Source organism: Hypomesus nipponensis, chromosome 14 (genome assembly GCF_054491055.1).
Source record: "Hypomesus nipponensis isolate SF chromosome 14, ASM5449105v1, whole genome shotgun sequence".
NCBI lineage: Eukaryota > Metazoa > Chordata > Actinopteri > Osmeriformes > Osmeridae > Hypomesus > Hypomesus nipponensis.
The window spans coordinates 17,959,329-17,982,347 of record NC_140374.1 but is presented as its reverse complement, the minus strand read 5'-3'; the positions used below and the strand labels follow the sequence as shown (position 1 = coordinate 17,982,347).

General features: G+C 50.9%; 1 protein-coding gene across 3 annotated transcripts in view; it reads left to right on the top strand.

Annotated features, from left to right (window-relative positions):
* The window catches only part of tspan9a (tetraspanin 9a), a 119,788-nt gene that overhangs the window by 46,408 nt on the left and 50,361 nt on the right, over nucleotides 1–23,019 (top strand). For 2 of the 3 annotated variants that reach the window (XM_084672438.1, XM_084672437.1), the window contains one exon: nucleotides 19,941–20,020. In XM_084672438.1, the coding sequence (XP_084528564.1) occupies nucleotides 19,958–20,020 (63 nt within the window). In that variant the 5' untranslated portion in view covers nucleotides 19,941–19,957. Of the gene's footprint in view, nucleotides 1–18,805; nucleotides 20,021–23,019 lie in introns of those variants that run through there. The other variant, XM_084672436.1, reaches the window with a different exon arrangement.

Here is a 23,019-nt window from a genome sequence, read left to right as displayed (position 1 = left end):
CTCCTCTCTCCACCCTCCTCTCTCCACACTCCTCTCTCCACCCTCCTCTCTCCACCCTCCTCTCTCCACACTCCTCTCTCCACCCTCCTCTCTCCACCCTCCTCTCTCCACCCTCCTCTCTCCACCCTCCTCTCTCCACCCTCCTCTCTCCACACTCCTCTCTCCACCCTCCTCTCTCCACCCTCCTCTCTCCACCCTCCTCTCTCCACACTCCTCTCTCCACCCTCCTCTCTCCACACTCCTCTCTCCACCCTCCTCTCTCCACACTCCTCTCTCCACCCTCCTCTCTCCACACTCCTCTCTCCACCCTCCTCTCTCCACACTCCTCTCTCCACCCTCCTCTCTCCACACTCCTCTCTCCACACACACAACCCGACGCATGAGAAGCTCTTACGTAAACACCTCTCCCAGAGGGCCGCTCTGTGCTGCTGTCCGCTGCTCTTCTCCGCTGCTCTGCTGTCCGCTGCTCTTCCCAGGAGGGTGAGGTGGAGCGCGGCACGCTTCCGTAGGAGGCAGGACGAACCCAAAGCTATATGGGCCTTTTCATTTCAATCCCTGGCAATGTGAATGCCTCATTTCCTCTTAATTGGTTTAATTGCTTTTTGGGGGGGGGGACGTGGCATCTCAGGTCCATGGTGATGTGCATGGGGGGGCGGGGGGGGGAGGGGGTTGGTAGGAGAACAGGATGCTGATTCGGGTTAACACTGAGATGCACTGTCACCGCTACTTGGTCTATATGTCACATGGCATCACGGGAAACCTCCCAGAAGCCCACTCCTCACCGTGGCAACCATCCCCTCCCCTCTCTTGGGCGAACCAGTCTAAAGCAATGTATGTACATAAGTCTTAAGTGTTTTTGTGAGAGAGAGAGAGAGAGAGAGAGAGAGAGAGAGAGAGAGAGAGAGAGAGAGAGAGAGAGAGAGAGAGAGAGATGTATTTAATTGATCTTAACCTAATCTGCACCATGTTTCAAAGCATTATATGGATGACTGAGGTGGTGAATTGAACTCTCTCTGTGTCTCAGCCCTGCCTAGTAGGCCACCTTAGACTGTGTGAGGGAGGGATTGTCATTCTGAGCAGGTGTGGGTTGAGCAGCGAGGGCCAGGTAGTCTTCTAGAAAGCCCAGAGTGGAGACTGGGAGCTGTGATTGATGAGGTCCTCCAGCAGTCAAATGATTCAGGGTTTCCCCCTCCTCCTTCAGACCCCTGATATTAAATTGCAAATGATCTGTGCATTCGTACATGTCTAGGGCCTGGTGGCTGGGGATCATGTGGACTGGCCTGCAGCTCACTGGAGACCTAAGTGGTTTCGGCAGGGCCTTGGGAAGGCATTTCCACCCAGCATGAGTGAGATGGGATTCCATCGGTTCTTGTGTGTGAGCAAACTCATATGTATGACTGATATGACTAACGGTCGACATGTCTTTGATGTTTGGGTAATTGATTTCCAACTCAACTATTTGTGTGGGTGGGTGGTGGTGGTGGTGGGGGGGGGGGGGGAGGGTGTGGGGCTTGCTCTTAGTGTGTGTGTGTGTGTTTGTGTGTGTTTGTGTGTGGGTTCCACTTAGGTGGCATGACCATAAACAGAAGTGTTCGTCATTCTTCTTCATCATCATGCATTGTGCAGGGTGCAGGGTTTTTGAAGTAAACTTTACCAGGTGACTGGGGTCGGGAGGACAGACACACACACACACACACACACACACACAGGTTCTGTGCATAACTCAGCTCACTTCTTTAATTCAAGATTGGGAAATGTTGAAATGAGGCACAGAGCATCGACTCACCTTAATCAACCAAACGTCTCTGTGATGTTTTCTGAGAAACAAAGATGGAGATGAAGCCAGTGATTAAAGTCAGAGTGATGGATCACTTCTTCATAGACGACTGGCCAATTGAACCTCTTATTTCTACAATTAAACACTTTGAGTAGAAACACTGTCACCCTCAGAGTTCTCTGAGACAGGGGACCCACTGCAGTGAGAGAGATGCTTTCAGCAGACTGTCTGCTACGAGACTCTAGTGGGATACTGATTAAGGTGAGGTGAATGCTAAAATGGTGCCATGCGATGGCAGCTGCACCCCAGGGCACAGGACATCACTGGGGAGAGAGATCTGGACCTCCGTCTGTGTCATCATACCACAGGAAGAAGTGGGGGGCACACTGCTGGAGCAGATAGAGGTGCTGGTAGGCAGAGAGGCAGAGAGGCAGGCAGGCAGGCAGGCAGGCAGGCAGGCAGGCAGGCAGGCAGGCAGGCAGGCAGGCAGGCAGGCAGGCAGGCAGGCAGGCAGGCAGGCAGGCAGGCAGGCAGGCAGGCAGGCAGGCAGGCAGGCAGGCAGGCAGGCAGGCAGGCAGGCAGGCAGGCAGGCAGGCAGGCAGGCAGGCAGGCAGGCAGGCAGGCAGGCAGGCAGGCAGGCAGGCAGGCAGGCAGGCAGGCAGGCAGGCAGGCAGGCAGGCAGGCAGGCAGGCAGGCAGGCAGGCAGGCAGGCAGGCAGGCAGGCAGGCAGGCAGGCAGGCAGGCAGGCAGGCAGGCAGGCAGGCAGGCAGGCAGGCAGGCAGGCAGGCAGGCAGGCAGGCAGGCAGGCAGGCAGGCAGGCAGGCAGGCAGGCAGGCAGGCAGGCAGGCAGGCAGGCAGGCAGGCAGGCAGGCAGGCAGGCAGGCAGGCAGGCAGGCAGGCAGGCAGGCAGGCAGGCAGGCAGGCAGGCAGGCAGGCAGGCAGGCAGGCAGGCAGGCAGGCAGGCAGGCAGGCAGGCAGGCAGGCAGGCAGGCAGGCAGGCAGGCAGGCAGGCAGGCAGGCAGGCAGGCAGGCAGGCAGGCAGGCAGGCAGGCAGGCAGGCAGGCAGGCAGGCAGGCAGGCAGGCAGGCAGGCAGGCAGGCAGGCAGGCAGGCAGGCAGGCAGGCAGGCAGGCAGGCAGGCAGGCAGGCAGGCAGGCAGGCAGGCAGGCAGGCAGGCAGGCAGGCAGGGACTTTCATGTTTGCAGAGGAGGGTGGAGTGCCTTGCTGCAGTAGCAAACAGTGAGGGTTCCAGTTATGACAGCAGGCCTGCCAGGCACATACGGACAGACATGCTCTAAAACACTCCTATGCAAACGCGCATACATACATACACAAACACACACACACATTCAGTGAGTGTGCCATGGCAACTGGGGACTAATAACTGAAGACTGAACACCATGATTCAGTCATCGCTACCCAGCATGAGTCTTCTCTAACCCGTTCATCAGTAGCAGCAGGGCAGCAGGCAACCACACAAGAAGAGGGAGGGAGAGGGGAGATCAGGTGACATGGGAGTGATGGAAAGTGAAGAAGAGCGATGGCTGCTTACAGACAAAATGGGATGAAAAGGAGAGAGATTAGGACAGGAGGCAGAAAGATACGAAACGAGGAGAGAAGGGGCGGAGTGGATAGAGTGACAGTGACAGTGTCTGGAGGGAGTCGAGTGCCAACCTGATGCAAGCAGCAGTGGCTGACAGCAGCCGCACGTAGCACTAACAACCCATCCAGGAAGAGGCACAAGGCTGCATGTAGGGCTGTCGACTTGCTCAAATGGAAACGAGGACCTCCAAATCCGATTTTGAGGTCGGATGAATCATTTGGCATTCTCTCCGGGGGGTTCCGGGTGGTCATGACCACAGTTAGGGTCGATTGGGAAGCGTCGGGATTGAATTTCCATAGTCTTAGACATAGATTGGCTCATTAAAAGAGTATGAGAGAGAGACTGTGAAAGTGGAGCGAGAGGAAGGAAGATGGGGAGAGAGTGAGTGCAGGAAGAGAGAGAGAGAACACAGAACACAGCTGTCCATTAGTATGCACCAGCTCACCGCTTTTCTTTGTACTACACGATGGTGTAAGGATTGCGGAGACATTTTCCTTCCTCCACTCCTGTCCTACGTTCCTTCTTCTCCCTCCACCCTGTTTCTTTGAATCCTTATTTTTCCTGCACCCCATCCTCTTTCTTCCTCCGTCTCCCTTCTCTTTCTCCACCTCTCCAGCTGTCCTCCTCGTTCTCCTGTTCGTTCACGACTTCGAGTTCTAAGCGCCCCATATCTCCTCTCTCCTCCTCCACTCCTCCCCTCCCCTCACTTCTGTTCACTCCTTTGTTTCAGTTAACAGGTTGGCGGGCGAGAGACAGAATGGAACAGGTTATCTTTGGAGCTCTTGAGTGATGAGAGCATTTACTGTAACAGCCACTCTCAGCTCTCCTCTGCTCCTCTGGAACATCGCGGCCATCATGTATTTATAAGGGCACTGCAGACAGCATGTAAAAGCTCGAGCCGGAGCGCTATATGGTTCGACAGTCAAAACTTCCTATTCCACACGGTTCCTTTCCCTCCGAATCTTAATGACCTGAGATGTGATGCAGGGGCCACCTCAAGTGGCCCTCTACTCTGCTCCCTGGAACTTGACAGCACCTCTAACCCTGTTAGACTGCGAGTGCCAGAGAGCAGGCACTTCTATGCCCTTCCACTCTCTGCCGCCTCCCCTCGCACAGCAACACAGCACAGACACGCGCACACAACATGCGCACGCAAACACTCCAGGCTCAAATCAGTCGACTTTGTGTGTGTGTGTGTGTCTTTGTGTGAACTGAAAGAGGAGAGATAGAGTGGTGAGGGAGTCCTGATGAGTGATGGTCCTCAGCAGCTGCTGGTAATAGCTTTCTCTGGACAGCTTTTTCGAGCTTTTTTTCCTGACTTTCTCTCTATCTCGTTCTCTCTCTCAGTTGGGCTGTTTCTGTGGTCTTTCAGCCTACAGTAGGTTTTCAGCTAAACTGGCTGATACAGGAGGAGAGGGTAGGTGAGGAGATTCGAGGAAACAGGACAGGAGAGAAGGTGTTAGTGAAACTTGTTTGTGATGGTGACATAGCTCCTCCGCCCTTCTTGTTAGCATTGTCGGCTGGCTGCTACAGGACTATTGTCTCCCTCAACAGCTGCTCTTAGCCGAGGCTGTAAATCACTCCCTAACTTGCCGCTTGGTCTCTGTATTTAGCTAGTTAGTTACCCTATAGCCTCAGTTTTTCCAATATTGGTTACACCCACTCAGACTCGCTTATTCTTATTTGATATCTCCTCCATCATTCAATTCCTGTCATCTCTTTCCATCTCTAAATGAGGTTTGCCTGGCCATCTTTCAAATTATGTGAAATATCTCACACTGGACTGAACTTGGATTGTGATTGACTTATCCCCATCCATGGAGTCAGGGGTTTTCAGCAGTCTCTTTTTAATTGGCTGTGAGTAGTCTTTTCCAAAACACGTGAGTCATCCAAAAGCCCCCAAGTGAGTCACCCAAATGATCCCATCATGCATTTCCTTTCCTGGGCACAGCAAATACCGTAGTGATGTATTTTCCACATTGCTTCGATGATTATGCTGTCACAAAGGTCAGTCAATGGGTGACGGTTTGCAGTGCGTTTGCCTCACGTGTTCATACTTAATTAGATTCTTGTCAGTGTTACTTCAAGGTGCCAATTTGGTTTGAAACTTGCATGTTTCCGCTGTGAAGGCTGATTAATTATAACACTGCACACGCTACATTATGGTTGGATTGACAGATAGCAACACATCCTCTGCCACTCTCGTTCCCTTTTTATAAGGCTGTGTGCAATTTACATCTAGCTTCTTGAAAACCGAGTTCTAAGGGCTGTCTTTTTGTCTTGCTGGGCCCTGCAGGGGTATGTGGACAAGAAGAACAAGACCAGATAACAATAAAAACCAGAGACAGAAATCCTCCTTCCGTCAGTTAAGACCAATTACCCATGATCCATCTGATTAGCTGGAAGAGTCCCGCTGTGCGCCCTTTATTTGCTCTGTCTGCCTTCAGAAGCCAAACAGGAAGCTCCATTTGATCAGAGCAATGTATGCTGTTACAGGGACAACCACGGTGGGCTTCTGAAAGTCATCGTCTTCATCCCTTCTTATGTTCTATCTTTAACCCATCAACCCCCCACTCCCCCATCCCGCCTCACTTTCTGTTTTTTACTCCGATTTTTAGTCACAGTGTGTCGAACACCTTACAAACGATGCAGTGCGTGTGCATCCGATCTTTGTTTCTCTCTGTTTCCCCTGCCCTGTCAGCACGGCGTCGTTGGAGTTCCATCAGGATGAGACGCCCCCCGTCTCCACCTGCCTCTGACTGGGACTGGCCTGCACATCTAGGCAGATTGCAGTGAAATAGGATTGGGATGGAGGACTGCTTCAGTAAGCAGAAACAGAAGCGCTAGTCAGAATGCATAACAGGGGTGTGGATGTGAAGGTTGCCACGGTTACCTGTAGTGCAGACAGTTAGTCTGCCACTGAGCTCTGACCTCCTGTGTTCCTGGCTGGCTGGCAGCCTTGAGGTTGAGTTTGCCCACCTTGTCACTCTGTCATCTTGTCAGAGGGATGCAACCATCCACAGCTGGTCCCTCTGACCTGTGATAGAAGGTTCTGGACAAGATGCCTGTCAGTGAGTCAGTTAGTCGTTCATTCACTCAGCTATTTTCAGTCTGTCACTGCCGTTTTCATGGATTGCAGTTATTATGATGGAGGAAAACCTCGGAACAACTCTGACAGGCTGGCAGGTTGGCCACAGTTACTGCCATGACCTCAGTTAGAATATTACAAAAGGTGGACAAGAAATCGGCTTTAAGAGATGGTGTGCTCATTAATTTATAGATATGTGTACACAAAAAAGCTATATTAAAATATTCTCTACAATATCCCTGTCCTGATTATTGGGTAACTTCCAGTTAAGACTATCCTTAAATTTGAATTGACCGCAGTCACCTTGAACTTCAAATAAAAATGCTTTTGTGAATGTGGTGCAAAATGAACTGTTAAACTGTTAACTGATATGAATATGAATGAAGCGCACTGATGTCTCCCAGGGTCTTCAGTACCTGGACTAGATCTATCCTGTTGGTTCTGCTGCCTACAAGATGATGAGTCACAATACACAGATCACAGTCTGCAGCCAAGCTTTCTATCATACTGAAGATCATCCTGTCAAGAATGTGTGTGTGGGTGTGTGTGTTTCTAAAGGCTCTGTGCCTTGATGTTTTACCCTGTAGCTAATGGACATGTTTCAGTAACTGAGTTTGTGGACACAGTATTTTCAGTGACAGTCAATACCTTCCTGTTTTGATTTAATGCAGACGTTGATGCTCGCAGATTATGCAGATGCTTATAAATGCACCTTTCGAAATGTGGTTTGATAGCATGCAATTTAGCACGAGGACAATACAAGTTAGGTATAGCTCTGTCCTCTCTGCTCCTTTTTTTCTCCTTTCCTCTCCTCCTCCTCCTCCTCTCTCTTGTTCTGTCTTTCTGTCCACCTGTGATCAGACAAGAATACCAGCAAGCAGAAGGCAGTCTGGAGCCGTGACCAGCCAGACCACACACACCCTGTCTGCATCCCTAACCCCTGGACACTAGGCCTCCTGGAGGTTATTCTACCCGTCCCATCCTGAAATAGTAATATTGACAGAATCTTGACAGGATTGTATAAAACCTACCCCGCACTTCTCCCTCCGTGATTTTAGTACCACAAACGTACCTTCTGGCCATTATTTCAGGGGGATGAATTTTCGAATGGAATGTCGTAAGCTTAGTGGAGGCAGGGTTTTATAGCTAGACGTAGAAAACACGGGTAAACCCCAGACACACACAGTTTTCCAGAATATATACAGGCCTGCAGATTCCATCTACTCTAATCACTATTATAAATAGTGATGACTGGGTAATAGTGACACTTCCCACTCCTCCAGTCAGTCTTCACAGCCCACTGTACTGCTGCAAGCCACAGTCAGTTGGGAGTAAACACATGAAGGAGCCAGGCTTTGGCAGGGACTTGAAATTAATTTATGAATGTGAATCTGCAGATATGAGAAGCAGGGAGGGATCTCTTTCTTCTGTTGAAGGTCAGTGTCTAAAGTGAGAGAGAGGATGGGGGAATGCATTAAATATACAGTGTTCCTGTCGGCAGATTGTGTCTTAGCCCAGTATCATGTTTCCTGTGCGAGTATGTACGGTTAAAATGTGCTCTCTACTGTGTGTGTGTGTGTGTGTGTGTGTGTGTGGTAGGAGGGCTCCTGTAAAAGTGTGACGTGTATGGGTGATGGGTTCTTTACAGTAGGCTGCAGTGTGTGACACTCATCCTCAAGCAACAGCTGCAGATATTTTTACCTGTCCATCTGTCAGCTAGAGACGAGGGGTCGGCAGGAAATAGGGAGGACTTTGTAAACCTGTGTGTGTGTGCGCGCGCGCGTGTGTGTGTGCGTGTATGTCATTGTGCGGCTTCAGAGTAAAGCAGTCGGATTCATAATAGAGGAGCTGTGTCTTTCTGCATTATAGAGTCCCAGAGAGATGAGTGGGTGTGCGTGTTGGTTTTGGGTCTGTGTGTGTGGCCATGCATATGGGCTTGCACGAGAGAGCACGAGAAGAGAGAGGAGGGGATGTGTGTTAAATGCCAGTTTTATGTTAGAGCTGCACCCAATTTTCAGACAGGGCACCGTTTTTATGATGCCCATGGTAGGCTCTGCTTACGTACAGATAGAGTCAAACTGTAAAACTCTAACTGGGTTGGGAAGCTTGTTTGTCACTGAGAGTGATTTAAAGATAGTCACTGAAAAAATCTCCATGCTTCTTGGATTTTTTTTTTGGGGGGGGGGGTCATGTCTAAACCAAAGACGTTAAAATACTGTATACTGTAGGGTAGAGCCTGCAAACTAGTTTATTAATTAAGTACTTATATTTCACAGTGTAATTTTGGAGTAATACGTAATGAGATTTATTCAAGTAATCAACAGCCAATTAGTTTTTAATACCACACTGTAAAGCCACTGCTTGAAGCTCAAGAAACGGTCATTAACAGTTCCCAGAGGATTAGCTCAAAAGTAGACGTATAGTAGTACCGTAGTAGAATCATGATTCAAGTAGCCAGATATCATTTAAATTAAACCTTCAGCAGAATACATCTATAAACTTTAATTAAGAATATTTGGCAGTACCTTGTATCGCTTCACTGCCATTAACATTAGCAAGACAAAGTTGTTGTTAAAGATTGGAAATATTGCTGTTATGGATTACTTCATCTTGTTGATTAAATGGTCTAGTAATTCTGTCAAGGTTGTATCCCAACTCAAGGCATTGTGACGGATCAACCTCTATAACATAAGCAAAGCTAACTTCCATATTGAAAATACCTACTAAACCACACCAACCCAGTACCTGCAGTGGTCTCGTGTGTGCCTTGTAATGGGTTGTAATGTGCAGTTGGTAATACGTCAACGAATTAGGCAGCATGTGGTGGAACTCAGCAGGTTTTGATGGCTCTCTGAATGGGTTTCTCCACACCTTAGTGTACCATAACGCCCTAAGACATCATCTGGAAGGACATCAGCCAGCTAGCTAGCCAGCCAGCCAGTCCACAGCCAGACAGCCAGAAAAACGACTGATCTACCCCAGAAGCCTGGCTTTGCATAAAACACGCATACAGAATGGCTGCTTGCAATAGGTTACTGTATCATTACTGCTTGTTTTGTTGGGCAAATGAGCCTCTTGGGTTGGAGTTTACCAGATAGAGCACCTAACCATGTGACCACGGTGGGGTTTTGCTAGTGCGAGTGTTTTATTGGAGACGAGCCTCTCTCTCAGCATCAGTCGGCGGCTCAGACCAGGTTCAGAGCTGCCCCAGTTCACACTGAGCCGAGACCGAAGCTGGAGAGAGGTCTCCTGTGATGCCTGTTCACAGTGCGTGTTCTCAACCCATTTCACTCTGCCTCGCCTCTTCTTTCTCCTCCTCTTTCCCCTCCTTTCTCCTCTTCTTCTCCTCTCCTCTTTCCTCCCACCGTCTGGTGTCTCTGGGTCCGGGCAGAGGACTGAGGCTCTGCGTGCTGGACTCCTGCCCTGGGTGACTTGGGGAGAGGTGGGATGCCAGGCTGGAGGGCTGCTCCTAAGGACCAGGGCAATCTTGTCAGAGCTTGGCCAGGGCATCCACACCCACTCACAACACAGCGTGCACGCATGCGCACCACACAAACACACATTCTGCATACAAACACACACCATACCCGCACACACACATGTAGACACATACACACACACACACACAGAAAGAGCATGGCGCATGATGGCTGAACATATTGAAGGGTGGAGCTGCCCAGCTGGTGGGGCAGGAGCTGGGAACCAAATATATCCCTGGCTAGAGAGCCGGGGACTGGGGGGTCAGAGGGTTGAAGGGGACACTCATTCCTCTCACAGTGGTCAGATATCCAGAGATATCAGCCCAGCCTGCTAGCTGCTCCACCATCAACAAACTGTAGCTCCGAAATATCATTCACTGCGTGAGTCTGCATATGACATTTTTATTATGAGATTATGGTAATGAGCTGGTTAGTATATTAGATACGCCACCATATATAACCCCATGATTATGCAGTTATCAATAACCCCTGCTTGCTAACAACAGTCTGTAGAGGAGAGATGTTTTTTTTTATGCTTTTATGCTTTCACGCTGTTGTGTGCGTGTGTGTGTGTGTATGTGTGTGTGTGTGTGCGTGTGTGTGTGTGTGCGTGTGTGTGTGTGTGCATAGGTGCATGTGTGTGTGTGTGTGTGCGTGTGTCTTCATATGTGTATTTGATACAAAATCTCCTCAGGCGTCCACTGCTGTGACTTTAATCCATCCTGGGCTTTGAAATCTCAGCCAGGAGCAATACTGCTGAGTAGAATGAATAGAAATACTCTTCCACCATGTTCTCTTCCTGTCTCTGACTTTCTTTATGTCTCTCTCTCTCTCTCTCTCTCTCTCTCTCTCTCTCTCTCTCTCTCTCTCTCTCTCTCTCTCTCTCTCTCTCTCTCTCTCTCTCTCTCTCTCTCTCTCTGTCTCTCTCTCTGTCCCTCCCTCCCTCTCTCTGTCTGTCTGTCTTTCTGTCTCTCCCTCTCCCTCTCCCTCTCTCTGTCTGTCTCTCTCTGTCTCTCTCTCTCTGTCTCTCTGTCTCTGTCTTCCTCTGTCTCTCTATGTCTCTCTCTCTTACTCTTGCCAACTCGTACTCTCTCGCGTTTTACATTTTCTTTCCCACACATCTTTTTTTTCTCTCTCTCTCAATGCAGCAGCATCTTCTATTGGCTATAGACCCTTTCTGCATTTTGCATTTCAATGACAGCCTCCATAATATTGGTGTGCTTCAATGGACCCTGCTAGGAAGGGGCTTTCGCAGCACTCGCCCCTGGCCTGCCTGCTTATTGACCTGATCTCATGTAGAACATGGTCTCAGACACAGCCCCCCCCCCACCCCCCCGCCCCTCTGCAGCTGCACACCCAGGGCAGGCCACAGCATCACCCACTAAACCTGCCACAGGGACAGACAGACGGGAAGAACATCCAAGTGCTTAGGAGGCTCGACCCTGCCCACGGTAGTTCAGGGTTGAAGTCTGGAGGGCTGAATTTCTCTATATCCTCAGGTGGATGAATGCATCTCGCATGTGGACCCCCCCCAAACCCCCTCCCCCCAGGTGAGGCGCTCAGCGAAAGCTCTTCCATCTTGGTCCGGCTGCTGATCTCCCCCCCCCCCCCCCCCCCCCGAGTGCTCACAAGTGAGCCTGAGGCCTGTAAAACGACATCCTCTCCATCCCTCTCTCCTTCCGTTGTGTGGAGATTCTCTCCTATAATGAGAGCTCTCCTTCTCCCCAGCGCCGGGTAACCCAACCCCCCCTCATCATCTATAGTATGCGAAGGCTCTATTTCGGGCGTTGAATTCGGGCCAGTGGTTTTTTTGAGAATCGCGCAGGAAGCGCTTGTCTGACCGCAGTCGTATCAGAGGCATCCGTCGCTCTCAGGATTGGACCCTTAATGTGTGTGTAGGGTGGGATGGCGGTGCCACGTTTCAGCTATGGTTTTCACAGCGGAGGAACCTGAGTGGAGGCTTGACCTGTCGGTGTCCTCATTACTTCTGCTCGGCTTGGCGTGATGGGAGACAATGAATGAGGGTTTCAGGTGGTCGACAGCAGGTACAGTAGGGGTCCCTGTGACTTCCTGTGATCGTCCCACCCGCTGAGGGTGCGAGAGGGAAATGGAAAGAGAGGGAGGGAGGGGAGGTGAGGTAAGTGGGCATGTGTGCTTGTGTTTACCAGACAGAGCTATACACGGAGAGAATAAAAGAGGCGTTGAAAGTGCCAGGGTGGATGTTCTGTATGTGTGTGGTTCTCACTCCGAACGCACAGCACAAAAGACGGATTTGACAAAAGAGACCCTGCTGAATGGGCAAAACCTCCCTGTTTGATGTTCCCAAAGAATTGGTGTTATTCACCCACTTTTCAAAGGCATGGACTGAACTTTAATTAACGCACGCCTGATAAATCGATAACCCTCGACTGACTATAACACTCGACTGCCTCCACACCCAATGTGCATTCATTCGTATTGCTGACTTTTGTCTTGTGTTTCTATATTGAACCCTTAAACATTACACTAAGCCTTCAACTAGAAAACGGTTGTTAGTTTCACTGCTTTAGCTGTTTCAGTCATGTATACAAATATTATTGGGCTCCTCCAAACATCAGTGGTGCTAGCTTGGATGTCTATGCTCAGGGCTGGCCTGAGCTGAAACATGCAGCCGTGAGGTTTTCTGCTCTAAATGCTAATGCTGTAGTGTGCTGTTTGCTCTGTTGGTGTGGGCCTGGCTGTCCCGCCTTATCTGCTGCTGCTCCGATAGACGTGCCTGCAGGTTGGCTGTGTACTGGGTGTGTACTGTGTACTGTGTGTGTGTGTGTGTGTGTGTGTCACTCAGGACTTGTTAAATGGTACAAACCTGTGTCTCCTATCCTCTGGGCTCAGTCCCTTCTGACAAAAAAATAAAGCAGATATAATCTACTTGAATGATATTGGCTTGGCAGGGGCCGACAAAGTGTTGTTCCAACTAAACCTGGTTAAATAAAGTGTGACACAGAGAGTGTAACGAACTGAGATCATATAATGTGCTGCTCAAACTGCAGCATCCCATATCTTGTTATTCCAATGCAACTGTCTGTTTGTCCTTCCTGATTGTATATTGTGTCAGTAATCAAAGAGCTACACTCATTTCCTAGTCCCTCATCATCTGCAGATTGGCAGATGGACTTCCTCCAGGAACATGATGTCATTTCCTCTTTCAAGACACCCCTATTGGCACATTCCACGTTCCAAGTCCCTGGCGAGAGACGGGGAAACCTTTTTTGGGTTGGTTCCCCTGGTGATGACTGGACTGAAAGGGGAGGACGGAGCCTTGAATATCAGAACAGCTTGTGATTGAAATTGGACTACAAGAGCAGGGGAGACAGAGGGGAGCTCGTTAGCATACCTCAGGGCAGCGCAGACGTATCCGAGCAAAACTATCTATGTATAACCTTTGGGAATGATCAGGTGTGTGTGGGGCGCGGGGGGGGGGGGGGGGGTCTACAGACAAACCGGAGACGGATCCCCAAATACAAAGACATGGCCTCTCTCGCTCTTTCTCTCTCTCTCTCTCTCTCTGTCTCTCTCTCTCTATCTCTCTGTCTCTCTCTCGCACACGTAAACACATTGTGTTTGTTCAGTATGGCATGGTGGCATTTCTCTTGTATTAGGTGTGTGGTCCGTTAAGGTCTTCACTCAGGTTTGTTTTCTCACCTGCATGAACACACACAACAGCCCTAGTGGGCCATTAGTGCCCTAGGAGTCAGAGAGAGAGAGAGAGAGAGAGAGAGTGAGAGTGAGAGAGAGAGAGAGAGAGAGAGAGAGAGCGAGAGCGAGAGCGAGAGCGAGAGAGAGAGAGAGAGAGAGAGAGAGAGAGAGAGAGAGAGAGAGAGAGAGAGAGAGAGAGAGAGAGAGAAAACTGTTTAGCAGCTTATTTTCAAACAATTGAGCCCCTTTTTTCAATGATTCCAGTCGGCTCCAACTGCTCAGAGTAATAACGTTTCGATCAGTGAATCACCACCAGCATGTAAACCTTGTTGTCATCAAAGAAATTACGATGTACACCGGATTAATAGTACCCGGAGTGACGTGAACACCCCCGCTCTCTTCTTTTATTCTGACATAATCTCTTTTCATCTTTTCTTCCCTGTCACCATCGTTTATCTAGCCCCCCCACAAACGTTCTTTTTGCTTTTCTAGAACTGCTCTGAGCTGCCCTGTCTCAGACATACTGCTGTTTCTTTATCACCAAAAACATCTCGTATTTTTCCATCCAGCTTTATGGGGAGCTGCTTATAGAACAGTAGAATATCCAGTCAGTTTCAGTTAGTTACAGTTTCAATTTAATCATCTCAGCAATAAAGGATATACATCGGCACATATTCAATATATCAAGTTCATACCAACTGGCAGATATCAAGTAATAGTGTATTGTGTATTGATACCAAGTAGGATGAGGCTTTGGCCCAGGTCAGAGATGTTTCCAGCTCAGTAGGCTAGTCCGTGTCCAGGGATGGCTAATTCTCTCCGCAGGAAACCAGCCATAACTCTTAATATAATCACTTAACCCAGATGGTTTAGCCCCCTCTAACAATGCCCTCTAAATGCCCATTGTGTACTGGTGTCATTACAAGAGTATCTGTTGAACTCATCTCAGTAAACATCTTCCTCCTCAATCATTTACACGCACACACACACACACACACACACACACACACACATACACACATTTTACACAAGAATGTCACCTTGACAATCTTGACAACGGTAGATGTCAAGATTGCACTAGTTGGCGCCCAGGATCAATTCCCCACCTGGGAAGTGTGGCTCAGTTTAGTTGGCTCAGAGACCTTGTCAGAGAGCTGTGAAGTCAGAGAGCTTTGATGCCGCCTGATTCTGATGTTCTCTTCCTCCCTGTTTCGCCTCTGCCGCCGCTCTGTACTGCGTGTGTCCAGCGTACTGAGTGATGCATTTAGCATCAGAGAGAAAGTGCTGGACCAGAATCTGCTCTGTTCTCCTCTGCTGTGTTTTCCTCTGCTCTCCTCCGCTTGGCAGAGAACGCTCTACAGTGTTTTCCTACATCACCACTCTTCTCCAAATTACGAGTTCTTCCTTATAGATACACATTCCCTTCTGTCATGACTGTGCCTTCCCCCCCCCCCCCCCCCCTGCATCTGTCCCTTCCCACCCTCAGAGCCGAATCAGTCAGCAGCAGCCCTGTAGCTGTGGGCAGTGTCAATGGATAAGGCTGGGGCTGGGGCTGGGGCTGGGGCTGGGGCTGGGGCTGGGGCTGGGGCTGGGGCTGGGGCTGGGGCTGGGGCTGGGGCTGGGGCTGGGGCTGGGGCTGGGGCTGGGGCTGGGGCTGGGGCTGGGGCTGGGGCTGGGGCTCAGAAGTCAGTCTCCCAGAACGTGCACCACCTAGCACCAAGATATCTGTGTCATCTTTGTCGTCATCAATTCTAAGGATTGAGGTCTCCATGCATTCGCTAGAACACTGTGAGGTGTTTGAATATCTGAGTTGCTGATTTCCCCGGCAGGTTTTGGTGCACATTCTCCTAGACTGATGCCTCAGCCCCAGCCCTCCACTCCCAGCCCCAGCCCCAGCCTCAGCCTCAGCCTCAGCCTCAGCCCCAGCCCTCCACTCCCAGTCCTAGCTTCAGCCTCAGCCTCAGCCTCAGCCTCAGCCTCAACCCTCCACTCTCAGCCTCAGCCCCAGTCCTCCATCCCCAGTCCCAGCCTCAGCCCAGCCCTCCACTCCTAGCCCCAGCCCTCCACTCCCAGCCCCAGCCCCAGCCTCAGCCTCAGCCTCAGCCCCAGCCCTCCACTCCCAGTCCTAGCTTCAGCCTCAGCCTCAGCCTCAACCCTCCACTCCCAGCCTCAGCCCCAGTCCTCCATCCCCAGTCCCAGCCTCAGCCCAGCCCTCCACTCCTAGCCCCAGCCCTCCACTCCCAGTCCCAGCTTCAGCCTCAGCCTCAGCCTCAACCCTCCACTCCCAGCCTCAGCCCCAGTCCTCCATCCCCAGCCCCAGCCTCATCCAGCCCTCCACTCCTAGCCCCAACCCTCCACTCCCAGCCCCAGCCCCAGCCCCAGCCTCAGCCCTCCACTCCCTGCCCCAGCCTCAGCCCTCCACCCCCAGCCCCAGCCCTCCACTCCCTGCCCCTGCCTCAGCCCTCTACTCCCAGCCCTATCCATTGATGCTGCCACAGCCAACAAAGTTAACATTGAAACAGTTCTGTTTCTACTTTGAGAGGTACTGCAGAATGTTCTTTTTAGTTGAGCAGTCTGGGGATGTATAATAAATGAACTGGTGAGACAGCAAACTTTTTAGGACAATCCAGAGGCAGATATAACAAGGACCAAGTGCTAAATTCTTGGATTCCTGACATCTAGCCTACCTCTTAGAATTCATAAAGTGGCTACAGTTTACAGTGCTCTCTCTCTTTCTCTTTCTTTATCTCTTTATCTCTTTCTTTATCTCTTTCTTTCTCTCTCTCTCTCTCTCTCTCTCTCTCTCTCTCTCTCTCTCTCTCTCTCCCTCTCTCTCTCTCTTTGTCTCTCTCTGTCTCTTTCTTTCTCTCTCTCTTTCTCAAAAAAACAGCATTAGAGCGTATGTCCATTATGGCATATTTCTCGGTCAGAAAAGCGCTTGCAGGGTTCTAGGGAGCACTTTATTGTAAAGATTGTTCAGCTCTTGACCACCAGCTGAGGTAGCTACTAGCTTAAACAATATTTTGGAATATTCTTTCCAAACATAATGATTTATCTACTATCTATTCATTAACAAACATTTTCATCTCTATGACTGAGTGGCTAGTAAGAGGACTGTGTGCAGCGCTTTTCCCCGCTGCCTAGCCTATGGCTATGTTGTCTCCTCGCTGGCACAGGGGAAAAAAAACAAAAATCTTCTTAGACTCAAGCCGTAACAAGAACAAATGTGCTATTTTAATGGCTATAAAAAGCCAGGTCATTCCCCTAGTGAACATTGTGAGACCATTATCTCTAGTTGTTATCTTCTCTCTCAATGAGCACTGGCCCTGTTTCACATCCAGTCCATTTTGACATATGTGAAATTAGAAATTAGATTAGATGTGAAATTAGATTTGGGTTTTTGTAACGCTTTCTTCCACATTGTATTTCTTCTTGTCTACCTATTTTGGTACTCTTGCAACCATTGAAGTTGCCTCTTACAGGCAAAAGAAGTGGATCAATACATACAGTAGATGGTTGGTTATGGCCTTCACCTCAGCATTCTTCAGGTGAATCTGTCCTCTGTCTTTCAGGGCTGTCAGCCTGGAACCGCTATCACACACACACACACACACACACACACACACACACACACACGGGAGCTGCAAATAGAACAGTAGAATATCAAGTCAGTTTCAGGTAGTTACAGTTTCAATTTAATCATATCTGTTATAAAAGGATACACATCTGCACATATTCCAAATATCAAGTTAATACCAGCTGGTGTCATCTGGTATCATTACAAGAGTATCTGTTGAACTCAGTAAACAGCCTCCCCCTCATTGACTTACACCACACACTCGCACATACACTTACACACAGACACACACACATACACACACGCTCATGCACGCACAAACACCCAAAACTGACAGCACACACTGGGAAAGAGGCAGTTAAGTCTGGGAGGAATTTTACTTTTGTTAACGTGTCTAAAGGTACAATTGAGCTGTAATGGTAGTGCTAGTCAATGTGATGGTTAGTGATCTCGACAAACATCAACAATTTGCATCTGGGAGCTCTGTAAAGGATGTCAGTTGAGCCATGGAATTTACAGCATGTTTGATCTCGCATTCTATGTCGTTTGAAACATCTCCATTTACACTCCTTGGGTAAATGTGAAAATCAAGCTCTTTAAAACTAGCACCATGCTATGTTGTCAGCCGGCAGTGTAAAACAAGGGAGATCTGCTACACCTGACCCTTGGTTTCCATAAGATAGTGTTGGGTATCGTTAAGCCTTCCCCTTTCCATGCTTGAAATGGTGTGATCATTCCCCTGGCTGGGAGTCTGCCAGCCCATCACTGCTCCTTACATGGAGGGGACTGGCTCACTAAGTGTGCTGACTGCCAGGGTACTTTGACAAAGCTGCATGGAGCCCAACCACGTCATGGTCAGCTTAGATACAACTGTAATGTCACACAGGACAAACACACTGGAGTAAAAATACTGAGCCAGAGCGTGCGGGTTGATCAGACCAGGGAGTAAAGGAAGCGATCGCTGGAATGAAAGCTTAAGATTGAATGTTGCATTGAACAGGGTGAGCCAGCTCCTTCTAAGCACGTGAAATCAGAGAAAGTGATGTTTGAGCTGAGTCTCTCTCTCTCTCTCTCTCTCTCTCTCTCTCTCTCTCTCTCTCTCTCTCTCTCTCTCTCTCTCTCTCTCTCTCTCTCTCTCTCTCTCTCATCCACACACCGACTCACTCACGTGCAAATATTAAAATGCAGCTTCCATCCCCTGCCTCCTCCACCCCTGCAATTCCCTTGCTTCATGAATTTTTAATTTGTGGCCGGCCTTCTAGACCCCCCGACGCTCAGACCGGACAGATGAAATTGCTGAACTTGTATAGGCAAAGCAACGCAATGATAAGCTTATTACATACTCTCTGGGAGCAAGGGGGGCGGAGCCGGTCTGCTTGCAGCTGCTGCATTGGCTGTGTCTTCGGTAGGGGGAGGGGCTGAGGGGAGGCAGGCTGAGAGAGAGAGGGAGAGAGCGAGAGAGAGCAGGGGGAAAGAGGGTAGCGCTCTAGTTGGGAGAGAGGGGTTGCCAGTTAGATGTGGCTGCCGATAATAGAGCATCAGCCCCGACACTGAGAGCACAGCCACAGAGAGAGAGAGAGAGAGACAGAGACAGAGAGAGAGAGAGAGAGAGAGAGAGAGAGAGAGAGAGAGAGAGAGAGAGCGAAGAACGGAGCAGCTTAGCGCTGGATGGAACACTAGAGGAGACAGGTTCCCATAGAGAGAGAGAGAGAGAGAGAGAGAGAGAGAGAGAGAGAGAGAGAGAGGAGCGTGGGGGAAGTGTGCGTATCGGAGTACACTGGAGGACTGACATAGATACAGGGGAGGACTGTAGAGGAAAAGTTACCAGCTCAGGAGGGGTTGTGTGTGCGTGTGTGGGTGTGTGTGTCTGTTCCGCCTTGATCGCTGCTGAGGTCAGCAGGGTGGAATGTGGAAGTGGAGCAGCTGAGACCTGGACATTCACAGGGGGTCCTGCTCCCTCAGGAACAGCACAGGAGGAGAGAGAGGCAGAGGACAGTCCAGCTCGCTCTCTCACCAGGACGAGGCAGACCGACGCGTGACCCGGTCCTACTGGCGACAGGACTGCAGAGCTGAGAGAGGACTGTGAGAGGAGTGTGAGCCTACCTGCAGCAGCAAGAGGACACACAGAGCAGAGAGAGAGAGAGAGAGATAGAGACAGAGACAGAGACAGAGACAGAGAGACAGAGAGAGAGAGAGAGAGAGAGAGAGAGAGAGAGAGAGAGAGAGAGAGCGCGAGAGCTGTGCCCCTCCGGTCCCTCTCCTACCTGACTCCACTGAGTCAAACTAGATCACTCCTCAAATTGTGTCTGTGGGTGCCTGTGTTTCCTGTACTGGATCGCGGTGGGGGCCAGCGCGCGGCCACAAAGAGGACAAGAGAGAGCCGCGAGGAGACTCCTGCCCAGTGGATCTCTGAGACATGTTAGACTGTGCCGCTTCACCAGCAGCAGCCCCAGAGCATGGAGAAGTCCAGCAGTGAAGAGTCAGCCATTCACCGCAGCCCGTCCGTAGACAGCCACGACTCCGACTTTGCCCGAGCCTCCACGTCCGGCCGGCCGTTCGGCGGCCGAGGCTTCACGGCCGGCGCCTTCTACGGCTCCACGGGGCCGCGCGCACAGGGGCAGGCGGGCACGGCGGCCGCCGATGCCTCCGCTGGAGGAGACAAGGGCGGCAGCAAGCGCAGCGCTCCCAAGAGCAGCAAATACGTGGTCTTTTACCTGGATTTATCCTTTGTGTTCCTTCTAGAATTCAAGAAGTGCAACATGGCTCGGGGTTGCCTCTGCTGTCTGAAGTACATGATGTTCCTCTTCAACCTCATCTTCTGGGTAAGTGGATCCCTGACTTTGCTTCTCTTCTCCCCTCACACACCCTCTCTCCCATCCGTCTTCATCCCGTTTGTTTCTCCTCGCCCGCGCGAGGACGATTGCACTCGGGGGATGGTGAGAGCTGACACCCGGTCAGCGGTCCGAGACACTTATAAAGTTGCTCTCGGAGAGAACTCAATCTAGGCTGGGGGGGGTTTGGGAGATGTTCCCCGTGTGCTCAGACTCGGTCTTGATGAATGGGGGGGGGGGGGGTGGTTGATGAGATGATGGTTGTTTATGCAATCATGTGTTACTAAACATTACATCAGTTAGACTGTTCAAGCATGCTTCTTCTCTAGTGCGGCTCTCTTTCTAGTTCTGACTGAGGTAGTATATGGCTAACACCGGGGCATGAAAACAAATCTAAACGTTACGGTACGAGAGCCACACACAATATGTATGTACTGTTTGATCGTTCACACTTTGAGATGTCTTGATTTGATTGGAATGGTGCCGAATTGAACGTCAGATGTATTGTAGAACTAGTTCTCTTGCTTTACGCCTATTTTTAGAAATTCAGCAGCGTTTCCACACAGCTCTTTCCTGGGACCCATAGAGGCCAGTCTAACCTAGATAGAGCTGCATGGGTATTTGTTTGTGAAAGTTGGGTAAGCCCAGAACATGCACCAGGGAGATTACAGGGCTTAGTTAATGGGTCGGGGTCTTTGTGTAGGGCCAGTCAGGCGTGAAGCGTATTAACATCAAAACAAGTCATGTACCCCCCCAACGATCCCACCCTGGTGAAAGAACCACCCTGCCACCGGTATATGGTCCACATCTGAGACATGCCTGCACTCACTGCACTCCAGTACTGCCCAGACCGCAGAGCAAGCAGGAAGTCAGATATATGCACAGTCTACAGCTGTTATTACAGTAGGTGTGTTTCATTGCACATTGTCTGCACACCTTTTGGGGGGATTTTGTGTGCGATCCCACGAGGGGAATAAGCACAACCGTGGTGTCACGTGCGTCATCGCGCTCTCTACCTGAAGCACACAGGATGACATCACACTTCCATGTGTCTCTTTGTTCTGCTCCGGAGCCCGGCTGATGCTGATCATGCCAGATGGGGCAAAGAAATGTGTACATGTGTGTGTGTGTATGAGCGCGTAAATGACCGTGTTTGAGTCAAATCAGCGGCCCTGTAGGTAGGGGCCAGGTCAGGCTTAAATCCTACTGTCACTGCAGGCTCTCATCCTGTGCCCGAAGGCTAAACTGGCTCAACCTAGGATTACCCCTTCAAGGTGGCAACCCCCCCCCCCCACCACCCCCATAACCTGCTGTTACCCTCTCCTAAGAGGAGAGACTTTAACGTCTTGAGCTTCTTGACATTTGTGTGTGCATGTGTGTTTTTTGGAGTGTGTGCGTGGAGGTCAATCTATGCTGCGACTTGTCCCCCTTCACACGCAAACGTGTGTGTGTGTGTGTATCTCGTGATCAGAGAGTAGAGTAGGGTGTTGAGGAGCCTTGGGCTTTCAGTAGCCCTAGGACCCCCTGCTGTGTGGTAATTGAGCGGCTCACGCTCTCGAAAACGTTCCCTTAACGATCCCTCCCTCCCATAAGATTAGTGTTCAATTTCCTGTTCCCTTGATTCTCTTTAATGACAGTTTAATGGTTGTCTCGGGGGGGGGGGCCTGTGGGCAGAGCGGCCCAGCGACGGTGCTCACATGTGGGCCTGCGTCCGTTCGGCTGTTGGGTGAGAGGCGGCGGAGGGCTGATTGAAGCTGATTGACCCCGGGGGGGGTCCTCTGGGGGAGGCAGGGGTACGGCCGGGGGGGGGGAGGGGGGGGGGGAGTCAGAGGCGGCTTGTATCCCGACACCCCTGGGACCGGGCTGTTCTCACTGTGGCACTCCAGGAATCACAAGGTTACTCTGCTTTCTGGGGCTGGGAGCTCAACTCTGACACCCCCAGCACCCAGCCCAGTGGAGGTACAGAGGGGTAACTCAAGACCTGGTGAGATGGGTATCTGCCCTCCCCCAGCCTCAGCCCCAGCCTCAGCCCCAGCCTCAGCCCCAGCCTCAGCCCCAGCCCCAGCCTCAGCCCCAGCCTCAGCCCCAGCCTCAGCCCCAGCCCTAGCCTCAGCTAGTAATTTGAAGCACAAGGTAAACAGCCTGGGGCCCCCTGGCATCTCCCTCTATGCTCTCATCCCCCGGCACCCGCAGTTGTCCCTGACCATCTGGCTCCTCTGTCTTACAGGGATTACCCTAGTCTGAGCCGCCACAGGGAGGGGGGTAGTCCAGATTACAGCACTGGGTGGAGTGGTGGTCAGGATTGGGAGCTAGTTCTATTTGATCGATGGCTAACAAGCAATAATCACATCAAAGATCTCCGGTATCTGGCCTTAACGTCAGCCGACCGCGACTGTGATGTCGCTGAGAAACAGCAGTAGAGGTGCTCTGCCTTTCTCTACCAGCCTTCCTCTGCTCTCCTCTGCTCTGAACTCCTCTGCTCTGCTGCTGTGCTCTGCTCTGCTCTGCTGCTCTGCTCTGCTCTGCTGCTCTGCTTTGTTTTACTGTGCTCTGCTGTAATCTGCTGTGCTGTACTCTGCTGTACTCTGTTCATCTCTGCTCTGCTCTGCGCTCTTGGCTGACAGGTCCTCTGTTCCGCACCCCCGTGCTTTTCTTCTCCTTTCTCTTTCTCTTCCTCGCGGTTTATATACTCCCCCCAAAACAGCCCTCCACTGTCTTTCTCTTCGCTATCGCTCCCTTTGCTGTCGCTCTGTTTGCTCTCCTCCCCTCCGTCTCTCTCCTCCTCTCCCTCTCTCTCTCTTTCTCCCTCCCTCTCTCTTTCGCTCGCTCTCTCTCTCTCTTTCGTTCTTTCTCCCTCCCTCCCTCCCTCCCTCCCTCCCTCCCTCCCTCCCTCCCTCCCTCCCTCCCTCCCTCCCTCCCTCCCTCCCTCCCTCCCTCCCTCCCTCCCTCCCTCCCTCCCACCCTCCCTCCCTCCCTCCCTCCCTCCCTCC